Source organism: Hakea prostrata, chromosome 7 (assembly GCF_041222555.1).
Source record: "Hakea prostrata isolate BN-2017 chromosome 7, UWA_Hpros_2, whole genome shotgun sequence".
Lineage (NCBI taxonomy): Eukaryota > Viridiplantae > Streptophyta > Magnoliopsida > Proteales > Proteaceae > Hakea > Hakea prostrata.
In genome coordinates this window covers 5618985-5639232 of record NC_142606.1, presented here as the reverse complement: position 1 = coordinate 5639232, position 20248 = coordinate 5618985, and the positions used below count along the sequence as shown (strand labels likewise).

General features: G+C 40.7%; 1 protein-coding gene across 1 annotated transcript; it reads right to left on the bottom strand.

Moving 5' to 3' along the window:
• Window positions 1-604: 604 nt before the first annotated feature.
• Window positions 605-3513, bottom strand: LOC149009276 (LEAF RUST 10 DISEASE-RESISTANCE LOCUS RECEPTOR-LIKE PROTEIN KINASE-like 2.1). Its single transcript, XM_089163711.1, is given in 5 exon segments — window positions 605-1345; window positions 1662-1842; window positions 1844-2226; window positions 2378-2455; window positions 2561-3513. Coding segments are annotated over 5 exon segments (2034 nt in total). The 5' UTR covers window positions 3381-3513; the 3' UTR covers window positions 605-773.
• Between the last annotated feature and the right edge of the window lie 16735 nt (window positions 3514-20248).

Here is a 20248-nt window from a genome sequence, read left to right as displayed (position 1 = left end):
TGTCTGTGAAACCTGTCCTAGAAAAGACAGAGTGTTGTTGGATTAATATTTCTATAATGACTTTACACCATAAATGAATTGTCAGACTGTCTCATTAGGAGGGTTTTGCTACACAGTGTCTGGTGTGTGTTTGATCGGATGGGAATTTGGATCTACTGCTGCTTTTGTAGATGTTTTACAAAGTTATATTACTAAATTTCTTCTTATTTTCTTTTTGAAAGGTTGCGTTCAATTAACTTTTAGGAAAATGTCGTCAACAGAATTTCAATACTGACTTGCACAATGGATTTAAGTTTGGCAATATTATTTGCATGCCATTTAATTCATTATGCGATTTTGGATAGTTGATAGTTGAATACACAATCAAGAGAACTTTCAGAAGAAAGTTATTTTGTTTATAGACAACACTAGTGATTCATAATAAACTTGCTTAGATATCACAAAGCAATATGATTCTTCTCTACTGTTTGTAGGATGTATTAACATGGAAAAAAAGAAGAGGAAAACGAATGATTACCTACATATTTGCAGTAAATGATCCCCACAAACAATGTGGTACTGAATCTTATCTTACTACAAGAAGCAAACAATTTTCTGTTACATTTTCTGCTTTCATTACATAAGAATGAAAACAACATTACAGTCCCAGATGCATCACTAGAAGCACTAGCTACACTACAGCTTTCTATTCCATTGGTCAACATAGCTCCAGATGAATCACCAGGAGAAGCAGCTGCAGTTGAAGATCCATATATTTCATGGCCTAGTCCTAGTTAGGTGAAATTAATTGGCATCACACTTTCCCAACCAGGCTGAGATGGGGGAGGAATCTGAATGTCCAAATTCCCCTCCAGCATGTCAATCACTTTCCTCATTGAGGGTCGCCTAGACTGATTGAACTGAATGCACCATAAGCCTGTTACCTCCATTCTTCTTGCCATCTCCTCTTCTTCAATCCCATGGCACTCGTGCCACTTTGTGCCGCCACCATCACCATTCATCACATGGTGTTTATAAACCCACTCAGGGAAGTACATCTCGCTTGATCTACTTTCATCACAATTATAATTTCTCCTCTTCCCCACCATTTCCAGTAATACCATCCCAAAGCTATAAACATCAGACTTATCGGTCACCGGACCACAACTTTTCCACCACATTTCCGGTGGAGCATATCCTGGAGTCCCTGCCCCATGTGCAAGTGAAGCATGACTTTTCTCTTTATTCAAAGCTTGTGCCAATCCAAAGTCTGCAACCTTAGGCTGAAACTTGTCGTCCAAAAGGATGTTATGAGGCTTGATGTCACAATGTAAAATCCTAGTTTGGCATTCTTCATGAAGGTACGTGTTGCAGACCAACAATTGAAAGAGTTCCAGGAAGAAGAAAACAGAGAGAAGAATTAAGAAAGATTGGGAGAATACTTCATTCCTTTCGGTATGGTATGCATATACATTTATATTGTGTGTTACTCAAGATAGAATATACTAGGTTACTCAGGATAGAATATGCTAGAAGCGGTTATCACAATTCACATGCTGTAGTCACATGGTGTAGTCGCTGAAGAAGGCAGGCTGTTTGGCTACACGCGTGCTTCTACGTGGAGGGCCTGATGGAGTGATTGCTGATGTGGCAACTCCCATACGCTGAGTTGCATCAGTACGCTATCCCCTTTGCTGTTCCAGTTGCAATTTCAATAAGTTGACTCCACCTCAACTTTTCAACAGCAACCTCAGCTCTACCATGAATGAACTTCTCAAGGGATCCATTCTTCATGAACTCATACACAAGAGCCTGCTTTGATTGCTCAAAGCTGTAGCCAAGAAGCCGAACAAGATGATTGTTGGTGGATTTTCCCAATGGTTAGTACCTCATTGAGGAACTGAACCTCACTATGGTCAGTCTCGTCAATCAATTTAACAGCAATGGGGAAACCATTTGGAAGTTCTCCTTTAAACACAGAGCCAAAGCCACCCTGTCCCAGCTTGTGATTGAAGTTGGAAGTGTATTTCTTGATCTGCTTAAAAGAGAACCTGGTTGGCCTTCCTGATATATAGTTGTGCAAGAAAGTCTCTATAGAAGCGGGAGTTGTGTAATCTGCATTAAGGTAACGATTCAGAACCTGCTCATCTTGGGCGTTTAAGAGTCTTCTCCTCTGTTTGCTCCTTCGGCTAATATACACATAAAGCATAGATGCAGCAGCAAACAATCCACATCCCAGCCTAATACCTACCCACAAGAGGAAGCAAAAGGAAAGTTAAAACCACATATAAATAAACCCAAAATGGCGTTCCCACTCTTGTAAAGTAGCTGAAGGTCGTCAACCTGATACTACACACAAGGATTTTTAAACAGAAGACAGCATGCAAATCTCTCTTACCTAAACCCATGAACAATGGCAGAAACCAATTCTTCTGTCGACGCTGGTACTCCCCATCATCAACTTTTATATATTGCCCTTTTATGAAAAAATTATAAGCAAATAAAGAAGTTATTAATGACGGCCTGAAAACTAAACAGTACATTATTTAGAGTTAAGTCAGTTGTTCGAGTTATTAATTACCGTCGGAGCAATTTTTTGGATGCACCCCATCAGGACAGAAACAAACCTCTTGGCCTCTGTTTTGGTCGAGATAACCACACCTTCCATCATCTTTCTCTTGGCAAGAATTGCAATTGTCATCCCATACAACCGTGGAACCCTGCTGAAGCACCATTCTAAGATTGCCGACCGCTGTTATGTTGTCCAAGACCTTGATGGGTACAGTGGCTTTATAAACTCTGCAATTGGAGACCTGATCCAAGTAACCGTCATAATAATAACACAAGTTTGGAGTCCTGCCGCACTCCAAACAAGGAGACTCTGCGAGCTTCTTCAAGCTCTCTGTATCAGGTTGCTGAGAGCAATTGAAAAAAGTGACAATTCGATAGTAGTCGGAATCATAACGGAATGCTCCTGTAAGCCACTTCATCGAATTGGCGGTTTGACCGGAGAAATCAGGGATTGGACCGCAACCCAGAAGAGCGACATCGACGATCTTGACTGAGTTATTGGAGTAGACTTGGCGGGTGAGGTTTTCCAGGAGCTGGTATTTGTATCTGGGGCTCTCGTCGTCGGTGAAGAACACGGTTCCGTTGTCGCAGTGAGTGGTTACAAATGCACCACGGCACATTGCGTTGAGCCCGAACGGGAATCGAACGATTGATTCTCCGCAGGTGGATGGGGAACACCGGGAATAGTCAGGCGAGACGATTGAACTATTACTAGAAGAAGAAGAGACAATCTGGATGTTACAAGTAATATTGACAGCTGCAAAGAGGAAGATTGGCAACTGCAGGAAGAAGAAACGGAGGTGAAATTTCTGGTGTCTCCAAATCATCATCTCTTTGTTGCCTAAGACGGTATCGGCTGCTAGAACCCCTACTGCAATTCCTTCTTCCTAATCAGTTAACTAATAAGGCTTTCTCTCTCAAGTTTCAACCCTAACAATAGTCAGAAAGAGACAGTGAAGTGAATTCACGGCCATATTCTTCTTAAGCCTCCTCTCACAGGTTCATAGTGTAAGCAATTCTTCATTTGTCATTTGAAACCAAGAAGGTAAATGGGCGGGTGGAGGTGGAGCTTAATTGTCCGCAGCGTCACTGTATCCGGGTCATCATACGAGGGGGTCAACTATCAACCGTCAACTGTCAATCGATCGTCGAAGTCACGTTAATCCACTAGAAATAGGGAAAGCGGATTTTACTTCAGCCCTCCGCATTTAAGAACATTTTCGATTGTAGGATCAAATCGATCTCGACTACCAAAATTTAATGCTCAAGATTTTATTCTCGATTGAGATTTTGGATCCAGCAGACTGAAATCTTACTTGACAGTCATGTGCAAGCAATTTCAAAAGAAAGCCCAGGAATTCAGATTCTATACCTTTGCAATGTTCTGCTATTGACAAGTCATTTGTAAGTCTTATAACCATCTTCCTTGTCATGCTCTGTTAACACCCAAAAAAAAAAAATAAATAAATAAATAAAAGAAGGGAAATGATAACATTATACCCATGGAAAGAAATTGTGGCAAAATATCGTTGAAACAAGGGAATATTTCACCCGGGGAATCGGCATTCACCGAACCAAAAGATCCATTTGAAAGGAAAATTTTCCGTTTAAGAAGTTAGCCAAGAGTCTAGTACTTTGTACCTATTAGATTTGTTTTTCGTTGTACCTTCCATCCCCTTGGTAAAGTTTCGGTGGAAGAATCACACCCCTGAAGAAGTTTCATCATCATTTTCGGAAGCCCAGACAAGCTTTCAATTTCGAGGACGAAATTTTTTAAGAGGGGGAGATTGTGAAATCCCACCTAACCCTAACATTGCTGCTATGCCAAATGCAGACATATTATATACATTGTTTGATTTATTCTCTGTCGTATGAGTTGCCTAATTTCGTTTGGTATAAGTTTATCCTTGAAGCTGATCTATTCTCTCTACTATTTCTTCTAGTGTCTTCTATTCCCTTTGATAGGAGGGCGATCTTAAGCCATTCCCATGGCTGATCCTTCTATTCTTGCTGTTCTAGAGTGGATCTCCATACACTCTATAACCTAGTGAATTCTCCACATGATGATTTCGAAGGAAAATCAAGTGTGATCTTAATGATTTGTTAACCCTTTTAATTGTTTTTTTTTTTTTATTTCAAAACATGTAAGATTTACTCCTTTGTTTTTCTTTTTACAAAAGACTTATTGTTATTTGTTTCCCATAAAGTTTGGGAGAAGGACGTCAAGATAAAGAGAAGTATCTCCATCTCTTTGGAAGCCAAGTACTCTCCCAATTTCGAGGACGAAATTATTTTAAGGGGGGAGAATGTAAATCCAGCCCAAGCCTAGCCAGGACACCCTATCTGTTTTGGGTGAGGAAGGGCTTGTTTAATGTTTGACCTAGAGTTGGACCTAAAGTACCATGTTATTATCCTTGGAAGGTCCTAAGAAATCTTTGTGGGCCATCTCAGTAGAAGACATGGTATTTGATCCTGAAACCCATGGTTATTGATGATAATGTTTCCTTATGGAAACCTTACTTGATTTGGAGTTAAAGTGCCTATTAATGTAGAAGAACTTGGTTGATGGGCCTAAAGCCTAGTTAGACCTGGTTTGAAGACATCCCCCCATACTAGGTAAGTAGTATGATGTGTTAAAAGAAGCCCATTCAAAAATATTGAAGTTAGGCCCATTAAATCCCTATTTTTGAGCAAGCTGCCCAGGTAGGGGCAATTTGGTAAATTTCTATTTTTAGGGTTTTTAAAAGCTTTATTTATTGGAAATTCATGGTAAACAATCCCACTAGGTTTCTAAGTCTCTAGAGAACGTGGAAAGGACCTTAGAACCTCTTCCTTTGCAACCAATCAGCCAACAGGGGCAGTTTGGTCAGTTTGGTGAAATCCTAGTAATTTAGAGACTTCTTATGCTATTTAAAGGGGGGGGGGGGAACTCCATGTCTTTCACTCACAATCAGTTCTAAGCCTTTGGAGAACGGGGGAGGAGCCCTAGAATCTCTCCTCCAAAGCCACGGATGATCCTCAAGCATCTGTTCGAGTTTCTTCATCAGTTCTTCTTCTAAAAGGTTAGTAATCGATTTGTTTCTTCTTTGATTGGGTCTTTCTTCTATACTTCTGATCTCCTGACCAAGTAGATTCAGTACGGATAGAATACAATGTTTTGATCATAACTTCATCGTTTGAAGTTCGATTGATTCGAAATTCGAAGGGGAGCTTCCTAGAACATATTAAGACTATCTAAGAAGGCCAAAGCATCAAACAAAGGTAAAAAGATAGGTTCTTGATTTGAACCAATAAGATTTAGGGTCTTAACATATACTTGACCATGGCTCTCATGGAAAGGCTAGTGTGAATAAAGATTTATCCTAGGGAATAAAGAAATCATAATTAAGAAAGGCTTTGGGGATGACCCAATGATTAATAAAAAAAGTTAGGGTTTTCAAATAAATATCCTCTCATGAAGGTTCCTTTAGATTGGTTCTCAAGATAACCCAAGGTAGGTTCATAGAGTGAAAGGGGAAACATAAAATTAGTAATTCAGAACAAAGAATGCAATTGGGGAGGATTAGAAATAATAAGGTCCCCAATTGGATATTCTCTCATGAGGGTTACCCAAGGGTTTCCCCCCAAAATCTCTTTAAATAATGGTTTTCAACTGTTCAAAGAACATTAGGGATTAATTCCTCAATCATGAGAACACAAGGGAAGGTCATGGTAATGGTATGAGACCTTCCCCACAATCATAAAGATAGGTAGGAAAATCATGGAAAGAGTCATCAAGATCTCAGGTAAGATCATAGACATAAAACATCAAGAAATAAGATCATCACTATATGGTTTCAAGAACTTCAACAACATAGAGTGAATTGAGGAATTCACTCTAAGAAAGAAAGAATAGTCAAAAATCAAGAAACAAGAATATGACCATATGGTTTTAAGAATATAGAGTGAATGGGGGATTCACTCTAAGAAGGAAAGAATAGTATTTTAAAATCAAGAAGGTATTGGAAAGGTCTAACAATGAGAGGAAACAATGTAAATAAAGTCAAAGGAAAGAAATTCTAATATCCCACGGGAAGACTAGGGAGAATAAAGATTCACCCTAGGGAATAAAGATAAATAAATCATAATAAAGAAAGTCTTGAGGAGGATCCAATAATTTAGAGGAGGATTAGGTTTTCCCTATTTGGTTATTGCTCATGAGAGTACCCAATTGGACTCTCACAAATCACCCAATATAGATAAGGGAAACATCTCATTAGTATTTCAAAAAAAAAAAATGGCTTTGGAAAGGGTCTACCAATTAATAAATGATAAGGGTTTCTTGATTTGGTTACCTCTCATGAGAGTTACCCAAAATCAGCTCTTATAGAATAACCCTTACTTTTGCTTACCAAAGATGGGGGAAAGAAGGAATCAACCTAACATGTGGCAAAACATAACATAATGCATTGACCAAGCAGATTCAGTACGGATAGAATACAATGTTTTGATCATAACTTCATCGTTTGAAGTTCGATTGATTCGAAATTCCGTACTCACTTCCAGGAAGTACCTGAGGAGAAGATTGAACGTCTAAATACCCCAGTCGTCCTATATCCCGAGGAAGAGAAATATGTCGAGGTCATTAACCAGGTCGACAATGATGAATTTGCAATCCATGGGTGTCGCATCCACCCAGCCGATACCCTATCTGGCATACCCGAGTGTGTGATCCACAATCCACAAGATCCAGTAGTTAGTAAAATCAACCTCCCACATTCACAACAATATAATCAAGAACAAGACTAAATCAAGGTTAACAATATTATTCAAATGAATCAAAGTAAAGTAACGGGATAATCATCAAAGTGCGGAAAAGATACCAATAGATATATAAAATCAAATATAGAGTGAGGCGGAATCTCACTCCACGAGTACAGCGGAATGTAGTTCGAAAATCAAAGGAGATTACAACTGATTCTAAAGAGAAGAAAGAAAGATATAATCTAACTAAGCTAGAGTCTTTTCTACTTTATAAAGAACGTCTTCATAAACATAGACTTCATCAATTACGCTCAGATGTTCCCACTCCACAGTAGAGCTAATCTTGGTAACCAGTGAGACCACTCGAGGAATTCTCAAAGTAATCTTCATAGTCGCCAACACCTTGCGTATGGTACGCTTCTTCATCTTGCGCTTCCTCATATTGCGCTTCATAGCCATCAAGACCTGTAGAATAATCTAACAAAAGATGTTGTACAAAAGGAGTGAGTTTCAAAAGAAACTCAGCAAGGCAAGTTATTCCATAATAGCATAAATAACATGGTAACATAAACAAAGCATAAAGTGATATGATATGAGACAAACAATGCATGTATGAATCTAACTCTATGTATGCTTGTAACACCCCCCATATTTCTAACCCAAGATCCGTATTCCAGGTCCGAGAACCTGAAGGTCTAGTCGGGTGAACTTGTGGAGTATCCAGATTGAAGCCCATGATCCATACCCAGGACCCATGGATCTGGATCCTTTATCTGAAGAGCCTGTCTTGGCTGGAACTTGGAATTCTGGAAGTCAGGTGTTGTTCAGAGATGTCCGGATTGAAGGTAAGATCTCCCCCATCTCCTATTTTAGGCTAGGTTGGCCTTGGGTATCAACCCCCTAGTAAAAGCACCCTTGTATGGCAAATTACATGGGGGCGGTTACTAGTGGAGGTCGCTCAACATAAGCGACCGGCCCAAGCGACCGCCCAGTCTGTTTTCGGGGATTTTGCCCTATTTTGCCCCCTGACTTCTATAAAAGGCAACCTTCGTCTATTTAACGAATACTTTATTCGTGGTTGCTTATTTGGGAGGTTAGACGGCTGCGGGGAAGATCCGAAAGAGTCTTTGGAGTACTGACAGTGACTTGGAAGATCAATTCTTTCCTTCTCTGACTCTCTGGCGTGAGGTATTGATTTAACCTTTCGTTCTTTACTTCCTTTGTCCGTTAAATTAGTATTACCTTTTTCCCTCGTCTTTGTGATTACCACCTTGGATATTTTAACTCTCTTTTAATCTACTTGAGATAACGAAACCCTGTTTCCGTGAGATGGTTAATCCAGTCAAGGGGAGGATTGTGGGTAATCTATTGATGGTAATGGTTAGTTTTCTCTCACCCTTTTGGCTTAGGGAGTGTTTGATTCGAGACTTAGGTCAAGATTACTCGAATCGGGATTGAAATTGAGTAATCAGAAGCCTGAGTTTCGGATTGAAACTCATTGTTTTTGGGGCGGTCGCTCAACCTAAGCGACCGGCCCAAGCGACCGGCTGGTAAACACTGACCAATTGGATTTTGGTTCTGATTCAAATTGATTCATGTGACTTATATATTCTAATAACCCTGTGTTTAGGTGTTTACTGTTTGAAAGAAAAGTCTACTAATAGTTACTGGATTCCATTTTACGGACATTTCAATTATATGCAAGTAAGGACAATCTATCTTATCTATCGACATATACTTGAACATGTTAATCTGATAGTTGTTAGTCTTAATTTCTATTGTTATATGCTGTTGTAGTTGTATTTAATTCTAATATACTACTGCTGTGAAACCCAGCCCTAACCTAACCCTGACCTTGACCCGGTAACCCGGTTGTTTTTAGGTCCGAAGACCCGGAGTAAAGAAAGAAGCCAACTATGGGCCATCTCAGTAGAAGACATGGTGTTTGACTCTGAACCCATGGATGTTGTTGATGGAGTTCCATACTTAGATGTCTGTGTAGATTTGGAAAGGAAGCTGCAGTTGTCTGAAGATGAGATTAGTTGAAGGACTTGGAGTATTATCTGACTTGGTTTGAAGGTATTTCTTCACACTTGACATGTTACTTGATGTGTATGCAAAAGCCCATAAGGTTTAAAGCCCATTTGATCCTCCAAATCCCTGATTATTCCTTACTGTTTGCCTTGGTCAACTGACTGGTCGAGTGGGCCACTCGACCAAGCACTCGACCAAAGGAAGGTGAAATATGAGAAATTGTAATTTTAGGGTTTTTCACTCTTATTTAAACCCTACTTCGTATTTCTTTGTTACGGCTGCCTCCTAAACACTTTGTGAACGTGAGAACACCTCTCCGAAACTCACTCTGGTTATTTCGAAGACTCCTCTGCAGATCTGAAGCCTCTTTTCTTTGTTCTTACAATTCAAGGTTAGTATCTCTTCTGAATTATTAAATTTTCTTTCTTGATCTTGTTCTTGATTGAGATCAGGGAGTTGATGATGCATCCTTGCAACCATCCCTTTGTGATCTCCTTCGTTTCTTTGAGATCTATGATCATCATCATGATCTCAACCCTAGCCGAAGATTTTCTTGAAACCCTAACCCTAGTATGATCTTCTGGAAACTCTTGTTAACCTCTCATGCAAGGGAAACCTCATGGGCAATGTTTCAGTTAACCTAAATTAGTTTTCCTATGATTTTCTTATTGCTTTTGGCCAATTATTTATTTTTCTTTCATTCTGTGATCTCAACCTTTTTATGGGAACCATAAGGTTGAAACCCTAATTTCTTGGGTTCGATCAAGAACCCAAATTTTCCCCATGACTTGATGTTTTTATTTTACTATATGATCCTAATATACCTTAGGAAGTTCCCCTTCGAATTTCGGATCAATCCGACTTCAAACGAGGAAGTTATGGCCAAAGCAGTCTGTACAATTCCGTACTGACTTGCTTGGTTGACTCCTTGGTCGAGTGGGGCACTTGACCAAGCACTCGACCAAAGGAGTCAGTAGCTTCGTTTTTCGCCCGATTTGATTTGTTTTCTCTCTGATCTTTTAGGCATCTTTCCTAATGTTGTATCTATGATTGTTAGGAGTCTATTTGCTAAGTTTGGAGTTGCTCTCTTTGATTTTTGGATCATATTCTTCGATAATCAGGTAAGGACAGTTGATTCCTTAACTACATAGGTTGCTTGTTCTCTGGTTTCTACTTTGCGAAACTATGATTTTACATACTGTTATTGTATTTTAATTCTGATCTCCTACTGTGAGAACAGTAGCACTTGTTTATGTTATCCTTTTCATTATTCATATTATATGAGTTACTTATTACCGCTTAATCTGATTTTGCTTTGACATTCTCTTGTATATGATGAACTGTTGGTTGTGTATCTCATGACTGATCTGAAAATGTGTTTGCTTAAGTTTGGTTTGGGATTGGGGAGTGTCCTTTTGACGCTTTTGTCCTTGGACATCGGAGGGAATAGTATGGGATGTTCTCCGAAGATGCCCATCGACAATTTCCTAAATCAATGGATGTCATACCTAGGATTGTCTAGCAGTGTTTGGCTAGGATGACCCCTGTTATATCAGACCCGATTCGGAAGGATATTGAGACTGAACGACCCGTGGTAGCGAATGTGATTCACGGGCGCTCAAGACCGGTAACCAACCCGTGAGAGGAAGGAAATCATATTGTGGGGACCATTTATTGGAGGGTTGCATATGGCTAGACTTGGGCTCATGGGCACTCAAGACCGGTAACCGACCCGTGAGAGGACATGTGAGCTTCTTGTTTACCATATGTGGATAACCGATAGGGTTGATGAGTCCGTAGTCCGAGTTGGTCGGTGCCATAGGATACGTGACTCTAGTGTGAAGGATACGAAACCGAGTTGGTCGGTGCCATAGGGAAAGTATCTGGATCTGACATGATATAACTGACTAGATGACTTGCATTGGGCTAGGCTTTTCCCTGACATGCGCCGGTACTTATGCCAAACGGTTGTGAGAGAGTGTGTTGACTTAACCCCCTGCCATGGTTTGTCCTGAGGGATGCCGGACCCTTTACCAACTGATGATGAGTGATTGAGACCTTCCCAAAGAAGTACGGTGCTATGACTTAAAGCATGTCTACTATAGAGACCAGCATACATAGAGTTTAGATGCATTCATACTTTATCTGTTCCATATTGCATTGCATCATGTTATGTTTTGCCACATGTTATCTATGATGTTATGGATTAACTTGCCTTACTGAGTTTCTTCGAAACTCATTCCTTTTTGTACATTTTCTTGTTAGATTATCCTGCAGGTACAGAGTATTATGACGAGCAGTATAGTGAAGCGCAAGCCGATGAAGCGTATTTCACGCAAGGTGCTGGCGACGATCAAGCTTACTCTGATGATCCCCCGGCGGATCAAGCTGCGTACTACTTTTGAAGGCAGCATAGAGTTAGAACAAATCCGTTGGATTGATGAAGTCCACACTTATGAAGACGTCATCTATAAACTTGAAGACTCATATTCTTAGTTTATTTATTAGTACATTGGTTTCAGTTGTATTTCATTTTAAACTTTCATTCTACATTCTGCTATGTTTGTGAAGTGAGTTTCCGCCTCACTTTACTTATCTTGATATCTTCGGATATCTAGTATCTTTTCCGCACTCTGATTATATCATTTATTCTTTCTTGAGTTAAATATTTTGTTTATAATGTTTAAACCTTGATTATTTCTTGTTTATGATTATGTTATTGTATATGTGGGAGGATGATTTCCTCGATACTTGATCTTCGAGGCTGTGGATCACACTCTCGGGTATGCCAGTTAGGGTACCGGCCGGGGGGATGTGACAACTGCTGTTTGCCTTAATTTCATAATTACATGGTGAATTGTGAATGTTATATGATTATGGTAATTGGTATATGGTTATGATAGTTGGGGTGTTCCTTTTGGGATATCTTGGCTGGTGATATCAGAAGGTTGTGGAATGGGACACATGCCTACTGATACCTTCAGCACTATCATGATTAATTAATGACATTATTAGGATGAGTCTAGATTGCATGGCTAGGTACCCCACATGCTACTACCCTTTCGGTAGGGGGATTGAAACCGAGTGACCCGTGATGACAGTGATGTGACTTGGTGGTCCACTGTTAGTCATGCAATGGTAGGGTTGCATATGTTAGGGTTGGGCTCATGGACGTCCAAGGAACTGACCGGGTGTCGTGAGGAGTCATGAGAGCATCCGCCCCAATAATATGTGGATGACCATAGGGTTAAGGAGTGGAGTCCAACAGAGGTAGCCAGTCCGTGAGGATTCTTACTCCTAGGTTGCGAAGGATACTAAACCGAGTTGGTTGGTGCCATAGGGGATGTATCTGGACTTCATGTAGACATGTAACCATTATGACCTTGCATTGGATTAGAAACCCCGACATGCGCCAGTACTCATTACCAATGGTCGTGGTGAGAGAGTGTTGACTTAACCCCTAACCATGGTTTGTGAGCCAGTGCGGACTTTCCCTTTTTCCCCCGGATCCCTACGAGAGGTAACCAGTCCTTGCCGGATCGAGTGTTGAGACTTACCCGAGAGGAGGGCTGGTGTTTATCTTAAAGCATGTCAACTGTTAGAGACTTGCATAGTTAGAAATCATAGCATCATTCATATGTTGCATTCATTCATATTACTTTTGTATCATGGCATTATTTGATGATGGATGAGATTTATGATTGTTTCTTACTGAGTTCTTTAGAACTCATTCCTTTATTCTTTGTATGTTTATAGCCTGCACAGAAGAAGGATTTATATCTGAAGATGGGCTGGTTTCCTATGAAGGAATCATCCCGTATGAAGAAGATGTGGCACCGCCAATGGGAGATGGAAATAGCATGTGCGGGAGTTCCTGCGGGTGCATGGAGTGTGCTTATCGCACCGGTTGATGGTCAGAGGCGAAAGGTGGTCAGGCAGTTCGCACAGAGACTGGAGAAGAATTGGAGGACCCCTCACCTTATTAAACTTGAGTCTAAGTTCATTGACTTAGAAAAGCAAACTGGAAAGAAACTGATATAAATACTTTTGAATTATTCCGCTGCCCTCATTTTTGTTTTATTCCTTTATTCCTTTATTTCTTTCCTTTGATATTGGAGTATTTTGGACTCCTGTAATTCATTTAATTCAGTTATTGAATATTCTTTGCTCTTGATTATCTTTATTTGTCTTAAATATTGTTGATAGACTAAAACCTTGGATCTTGTGACGGATCGCACCTACAGGTTGTCGGGCGGGTAACCGAGACCGACGGGTGGGGTGTGACAATGCTGGTCTCTATAGGCAGACATGCTTTAAGTCATAGCACCATACTTCTTTGGGTAGGTCTCAAATCACTCATCCTCAGTTGGCAAAGGGTCTGTCATCCCTCTCGGACAATCCATGGACGGGGGTTAAGTCACCTCTCTCTCACATCACCGTTTGGTCTAAGTATTGGCGCATGTCAGGGTAAAGCCTAGCCCAATGCAAGTCTTCTACTTAATTACATCAACTCAAATCCAGATACGTCCATTCCAACCCTCTCGAGATCCTTTTCGGTATCCTTCACTGTCACGTCCTCCCAGCCGGTACCCTATCTGGCATACCCGAGAGTGTGATCCACAGCCCGAAGATCAGGTATCGAGTGATCAGCCTCCCACATTCACAATAACATAATCATGAACAATCATAATAAGAGTGCGGAAGATAAACCATAAATCCAATAAGGAAAGAATGAATCATAAATAAATCAGAATGATAGATATAATCAGAGTATCAAACAGATAAGTAAAGTGAGGCAAAAATCCCACTTTACAACCAGCGGAAAAGTAGCTCTAAAAGATAATAAACTAGACAAAATCTAATCCCAGTAGCAAGTACATTGGGTAACTAAATTGTTCTCCACTTTATAGACAACATCCTTATAAGTGTAAATCTCATAAATGGCACAAGGACGCTTCCACTCAATGGTCGGACTAAGCATCGTACGGAGCATAACCACTCGCGGGATCTTCAGTGTAATTGTGGTAACCGCAATCACCTTCCTGGAGATATGCCTCCTCGCCTTGCGCTTCTTCATAGGGACCGTCATAGTATTCAGTACCTGCAGGATAGTCTAACAAACATTGTACAATAAAGGAATGAGTTTCAAAGAAACTCAGTAAGGCAGTTAAATCCATAATATCATAAATGGCAGGATTTCGAACAAACATAAATGCAATATGATATGAGACAAGCAATGAATGAATGAATCTAACTCTATGTATGCTGGTCTCTATTGGCGGACATGCTTTAAGTCATAGCACCGTACTTCGTAGGAAGGTCCGCTCACATCCTCAACCATTTAAGATATCTTGGATTCTCTCACGGATCATTTCACCGGTCTTGAGCAGCCGATTGGTAATGGGTCCTTCATCCCTCAGGACAAACCTTGGCAGGGGGTTAAGTCAACACACTCTCTCACAACCATTTGGCATAAGTACCGGCGCATTTCAGGGTAAAACCTAGCCAAATGCAAGTCTTCTACTTAGTTACATCAAGTCGGATCCAGATACGTCCATTCCTCGTCCCCGACGATCCTTTCCGGTATCCTTCACACTAGAGTCCTCATAGTCCCTGACTACGGACTCATCAACCCTATTGATCATCCACATATGGTAAACGGGAAGCTCTCACGTCCTCTCACGGGTTGGTTACCGGTCTTAAGCACCCGTGAGCCCAAGTCTAACCATATGCAACCCTACCAATAAATGGCCCCCACAATGTGATTCCTGTCCTCTCACGGGTTGGTTACCGGTCTTGAGCGCCCATGAATCCCCATTGGTACCACGGGTCGTTCGGTCTCAATACCCCTCCGATTAGGGTCTGACATAACAGGACATCCTAGCCAAACACTACTAGACAATCCTAGATATGTCATCCAACAGTTTAGGAAGGTGTCCAGAGGGCATCTCCGGAAACATCCCATAATATTCCCGTAGTAGTCCAAGGACGGAAGTGTCAAAAGGACACCTCTCCTTTCCAAACCATACTTAAGCATACACATGCATCAATTCATATCATCACATATATGGTAACTTCATATATGGAAAGAAATCAATAATTACAATCACTTGTATATAATTGGTAAGTAAATCATACATGAATCAATTTAAGCAATGCTACTGTAATCAAAGTTATGCAACAGTAGTATATCATTGTAAGAATCTAATTAAGGAAACATATCAATGATATTCAAATATAGAAACTAGATTCATGCTATCTATGCAATTAAGGAAATAACCATCCTTACCTTTTATAACTCGCAAAGGAATCCTAAGAAGTCAAGTAAGATCTTGGCAAACTTGAGAAGAAGGTCCTAAACAAGTATATACAACATATTAGGAAAGATCCCTAACAGAAAAGATACCAAAACATCCAACACAGACCAATTCTGGAGTTGCTGAACTCATTGGTCGAGTGGATTGGTCGACTGGTCCAGTCGACCAATCAGTCGACCAATGCAGACAGTAGCCTAAAAAATAGAGTTTTAAGATATGAAATCCGAATTTGGTGGTTCAAAAGGGTACTAATCAAGGGGTAAACTACATCAGTAGTATTCTAACATATAGGGGACCTCAAAACATTAATTCAAACAAGACATCAAGATCCAAATTAGGAAACAAAAAGTTACCATAATTAGATCAACCGTGGATTTTGATGAATTCGAAATAGAAATCAAAGACAAGAACAATAGGAGGGATGGATCATTGCTTCAGGTAAAGGTATCATGAAAAGCATAATTAGATCTTCAAGGAAATAGGCTTAGAAGCATAAATCTAAATAAGGAAATAAAACCTACCATATATGTAACTACCATGATTCATGAAGAACACATAGTATGGTAGAAGAGAACAACTAGAGATTGATAGATCATGGATCATGAAAAGAAAACATAGTAATTAACTACTCACATGATCAAAATAGAAGATCCAAGGAGATCAGAATTCAAATCAGAAGTTTAACAAGATTAGATCATGGTTTGATCATGATTCCTTCAAAAGCTTGCAATGATCATGGTTAAGATCATTGTTCTAGCCTCTAATCCTTAGGATGATCATGAGAACAAGTCCAGAGATGTTTGCAACAGAGAATGCAGCATCTCTTCTACTGTCTCAACTCAAAAAGGAAAGAAAAACAAAGATGGAGGAGAAGAAGAGAGTGTAGACATACTTTTTGATGCAAAAGGAAGAGTTTCGACGAAGATCCGTCAAGAAAACACCAAGGATGCAAGGGAGATGACTTGCAGAGGTCTTTGGTTCGTTCCAAAGAGTTTGGAGGCAGCAAATACGAAGTGGACTCGAGATTGGACTTAAATAGAGCAAGAAAAACCTAATTGCCAAAGACAACACTCATTGGTCGAGTGGATTGGTCGACTGGTCCAGTCGACCAATCAGTCGACCAATGCTGACAGCAAATCCAAAACAGGGAATTGAAGGCCCAGATCAAATCAAATCCTAAAGGGGTTTTGCACACATGCCAAGTGACTTACCTAATAGGTAGAAATGCCTTCAAACCAAGATAGAGAGCACTCCAAGTCCATCAACTAATCCGATCTTCATCAAGATTCAGTTTCCATAAATAGAACTTCATCATCAACTTTCATGGATTCAAAGCCAAACACCAAGTCCACCACTGGGATGGCCCAAAGCTGACTTCTTACTTTACTTCGGGTCATCGGACCTACAAATAACAAGGTTTCCGGGTCAAGGTTAGGGCTGGGTTTTACATTCTCCCCCCCCTTAAAGAAATTTCGTCCTCGAAATTGAAAGCGTAGCTGTGCTTCCAAAGAGGTAAGGAAACTTCTCCTTCATGTCTTCTTCCTTCTCCCAAGAAGCTTCTTCATGGGTATGGTTCTTCCACCGAATCTTCACCAAAGGGATGGTGCGATTCCGCAGCTGCTTGTCCTTCCTATCCAAGATTTTGGCCGGTTCTTCATCGTAGGTCAAATCAGCACTAAGTCCTTCAGGTGCTTGCTGCAAAATGTGTTCCGGATTCTCTATGTATTTTCGGAGCATCGAAATATGAAACACATTGTGAACACCAGCAAGAGGTGGAGGTAATGCTAATCAATACGCAACAGGTCCAACCTTTTCCAAAATCTCGAAAGGTCCAATGTAACGAGGGCTAAGCTTTCCCTTAACATTGAATCTCATCACACCCTTCATTGGTGAAACCTTCAGAAATACTTTCTCTCCAACTTGAAATTCCAAATCGGTCCTTCTCTTATCAAGATAAGATTTCTGTCTTGGTAGGCGAGACTTAATCCTTTCTCTTATCATATCTACCATAGCACTCGTAACTTCAATCATTTCGGGACCTAAGACTTTTCTTTCACCTATCTCGATCCAAGTACAAAGGTGTCCTACAAGTACTACCATACAAAGCCTTGAATGGAGCCATGCCTATTGTTGCTTGATAAACCGTTGTTATAGGCAAACTCAACCAAAGCTAGGTGTTCATCCCAATTACCACCCATATCCACCACGCAAGATCCGAGCATGTCTTCCAATGTCCGAATTGTCCGCTCGGATTGTCCATCGGATTGTGGATGATGAGCTGTACTCAAGTTCAATTGGGTTCCCAAGGCCTTCGCAAACTATTCCAAAACCTTGAGGTGAACCTAGGATCACGATCCGAAACAATACTCAATGGCACACCATGCGGGACGAACCACATTATCCACATAAAGCCTTGCTAGCTTATCCGAGTATGAGTGATCTTCATAGGAATGAAGTGGGCTGATTTGGTCAACCTATCAACAATCACCCACACAAGTGTCATTGCCTTTACTTGTCCGAGGCAAGCTAGTCACAAAGTCCATGGAGATATCCTCCCACTTCCAACTAGGAATAGGAAGAGGCTGAAGTAATCCAGATGGAGGTTGTCGAACGGCTTTCACACGTTGGCAAGTCTCACACTTGGCAACAAAATCATCAACATCAGCCTTCAGACCAATCCACCAAAAATGTTCCTTCAAGTCCTTGCACATCTTGGTGCTTCCCGGGTGTATAGTAAAGACCGATTGGTGTGCTTCCTTCAAAATTTCTTTCTTAATTTCTTCATTTGCAGTGCACACACAGTCTTCCTCTAAACAACAAAGCACCATCCATGGATATACCAAAGTCGGGGTCCGACTCGGGATTCGAAGAAATCTTCTCAACTTTGATCAAAAGCTCTTGATCGAACTCTGCAGAGCAACAATCTTATCTCTAAGACCAGATCTTGCCGTCATGGCGTAAAGAATAAAATCAGAATTCTCAGGGACGATTTCCAAATCAAAACTCTCAATAGAAGACCACAATGGTAAACTCAAAGCATTCAAATCCAAAGTCTTCTTCTGGTTCTTCCTACTAAGAGCATCAGCAACAACGTTTGCTTTCCCAGGGTGATCTTGAATATCACAATCATAATCGGAGACTAGTTCCAACCATCTCCTTTGTCTCATGTTCAACTCCTTTTGGGTAAAGAAGTATTTCAAACTCTTATGATCCGTGAAAATGGCAATCTTCTCACCGTAAAGGTAATGTCTCCAAATCTTCAAAGCAAAGACAACGGCGGCAAGTTCTAGATCGTGAGTGGGGTAATTCCGCTCATAATCTTTCAATTGCCGAGAAGCATAGGCTACGACCTTGCCATGTTGCATCAGTACGCAACCCAAACCAATCTTTGACGCATCGGTATAAACTGTCATACCACCGGAACTATCAGGTATAGTCAAAATTGGGGCACTTGTCAATCTATCTTTCAACTCTTGGAAATTCTTCTCACAAGCGTCAGACCAAACAAACTTTTCTTCTTTCCTGGTCAACTTAGTCATAGGAGCAGCCAACCGAGAAAAGTTCTCAATAAACCTTCGGTAGTAACCCGCCAATCCAAGAAAACTTCTTATTTCCGTTACTGACTTCGGTCTTTCCCAATCAGCCACAGCTTGAACCTTTTCAGGATCGACACGAATACCTTCGGCTGAAACTACATGACCAAGGAATACCACTCTCTTAAGCCGTAAATCACACTTGCTAAACTTAGCGAACAACTTCTTTTCTCGCAACCTTTGCAAAGTGAAACTTAGATGACTCGCATGCTCTTCTTCACTCTTTGAATAGATCAAGATGTCATCAATGAAAACAATCACAAACTTATCAAGCACATCGTGAAATACTCGGTTCATGAGGTCTATGAACACCGCAGGAGCATTGGTCAATCCGAAGGGCATGACTCTAAACTCGTAGTGACCATACCGCGTTCGGAAAGCTGTCTTGAAGATATCACTAGACTTCACTTTCAATTGGTGATATCCGGACCTTAAGTCAATCTTTGAGAACACAACTGCACCCTTCAACTGATCGAAGAGATCATCAATTCTGGGCAGCGAATATCTATTCTTGATAGTCAGCTTATTCAACTCACGGTAGTCGATGCACAAGCGCATACTACCATCTTTCTTCTTGACAAACAAGACCGGAGCTCCCCAAGGTGACACACTAGGCTGTACGAAACCTCTATCAATGAGCTCATTCAACTGAATTTGCAACTCATTCAACTCAGTAGGAGCCATCCTATACGGAGCTTTAGATACCGGAGCGGCACCAGGGACGAGATCAATAGAAAACTCGACATCCCTGTCTGGAGGCACTCCGATAGATCATCGTGGAAGACATCAACAAAGTCGCAGACAACTCGACTTCATCGACTCTTTTCTCCACTTTACCCTTGCCTTCGGATGAAGCATCATCCACTAGGGCATAGACTTGCATCAGTGCGGACAACACCTTCTTACAAACCCTTCTCTTTTCACCCTGAAATTCTAAGACCGGACTTCCACAAATATGGAACTGAATCTTCTTTGAGGAACAAAGGAACACAGCTTTGTGGGCTGTTAACC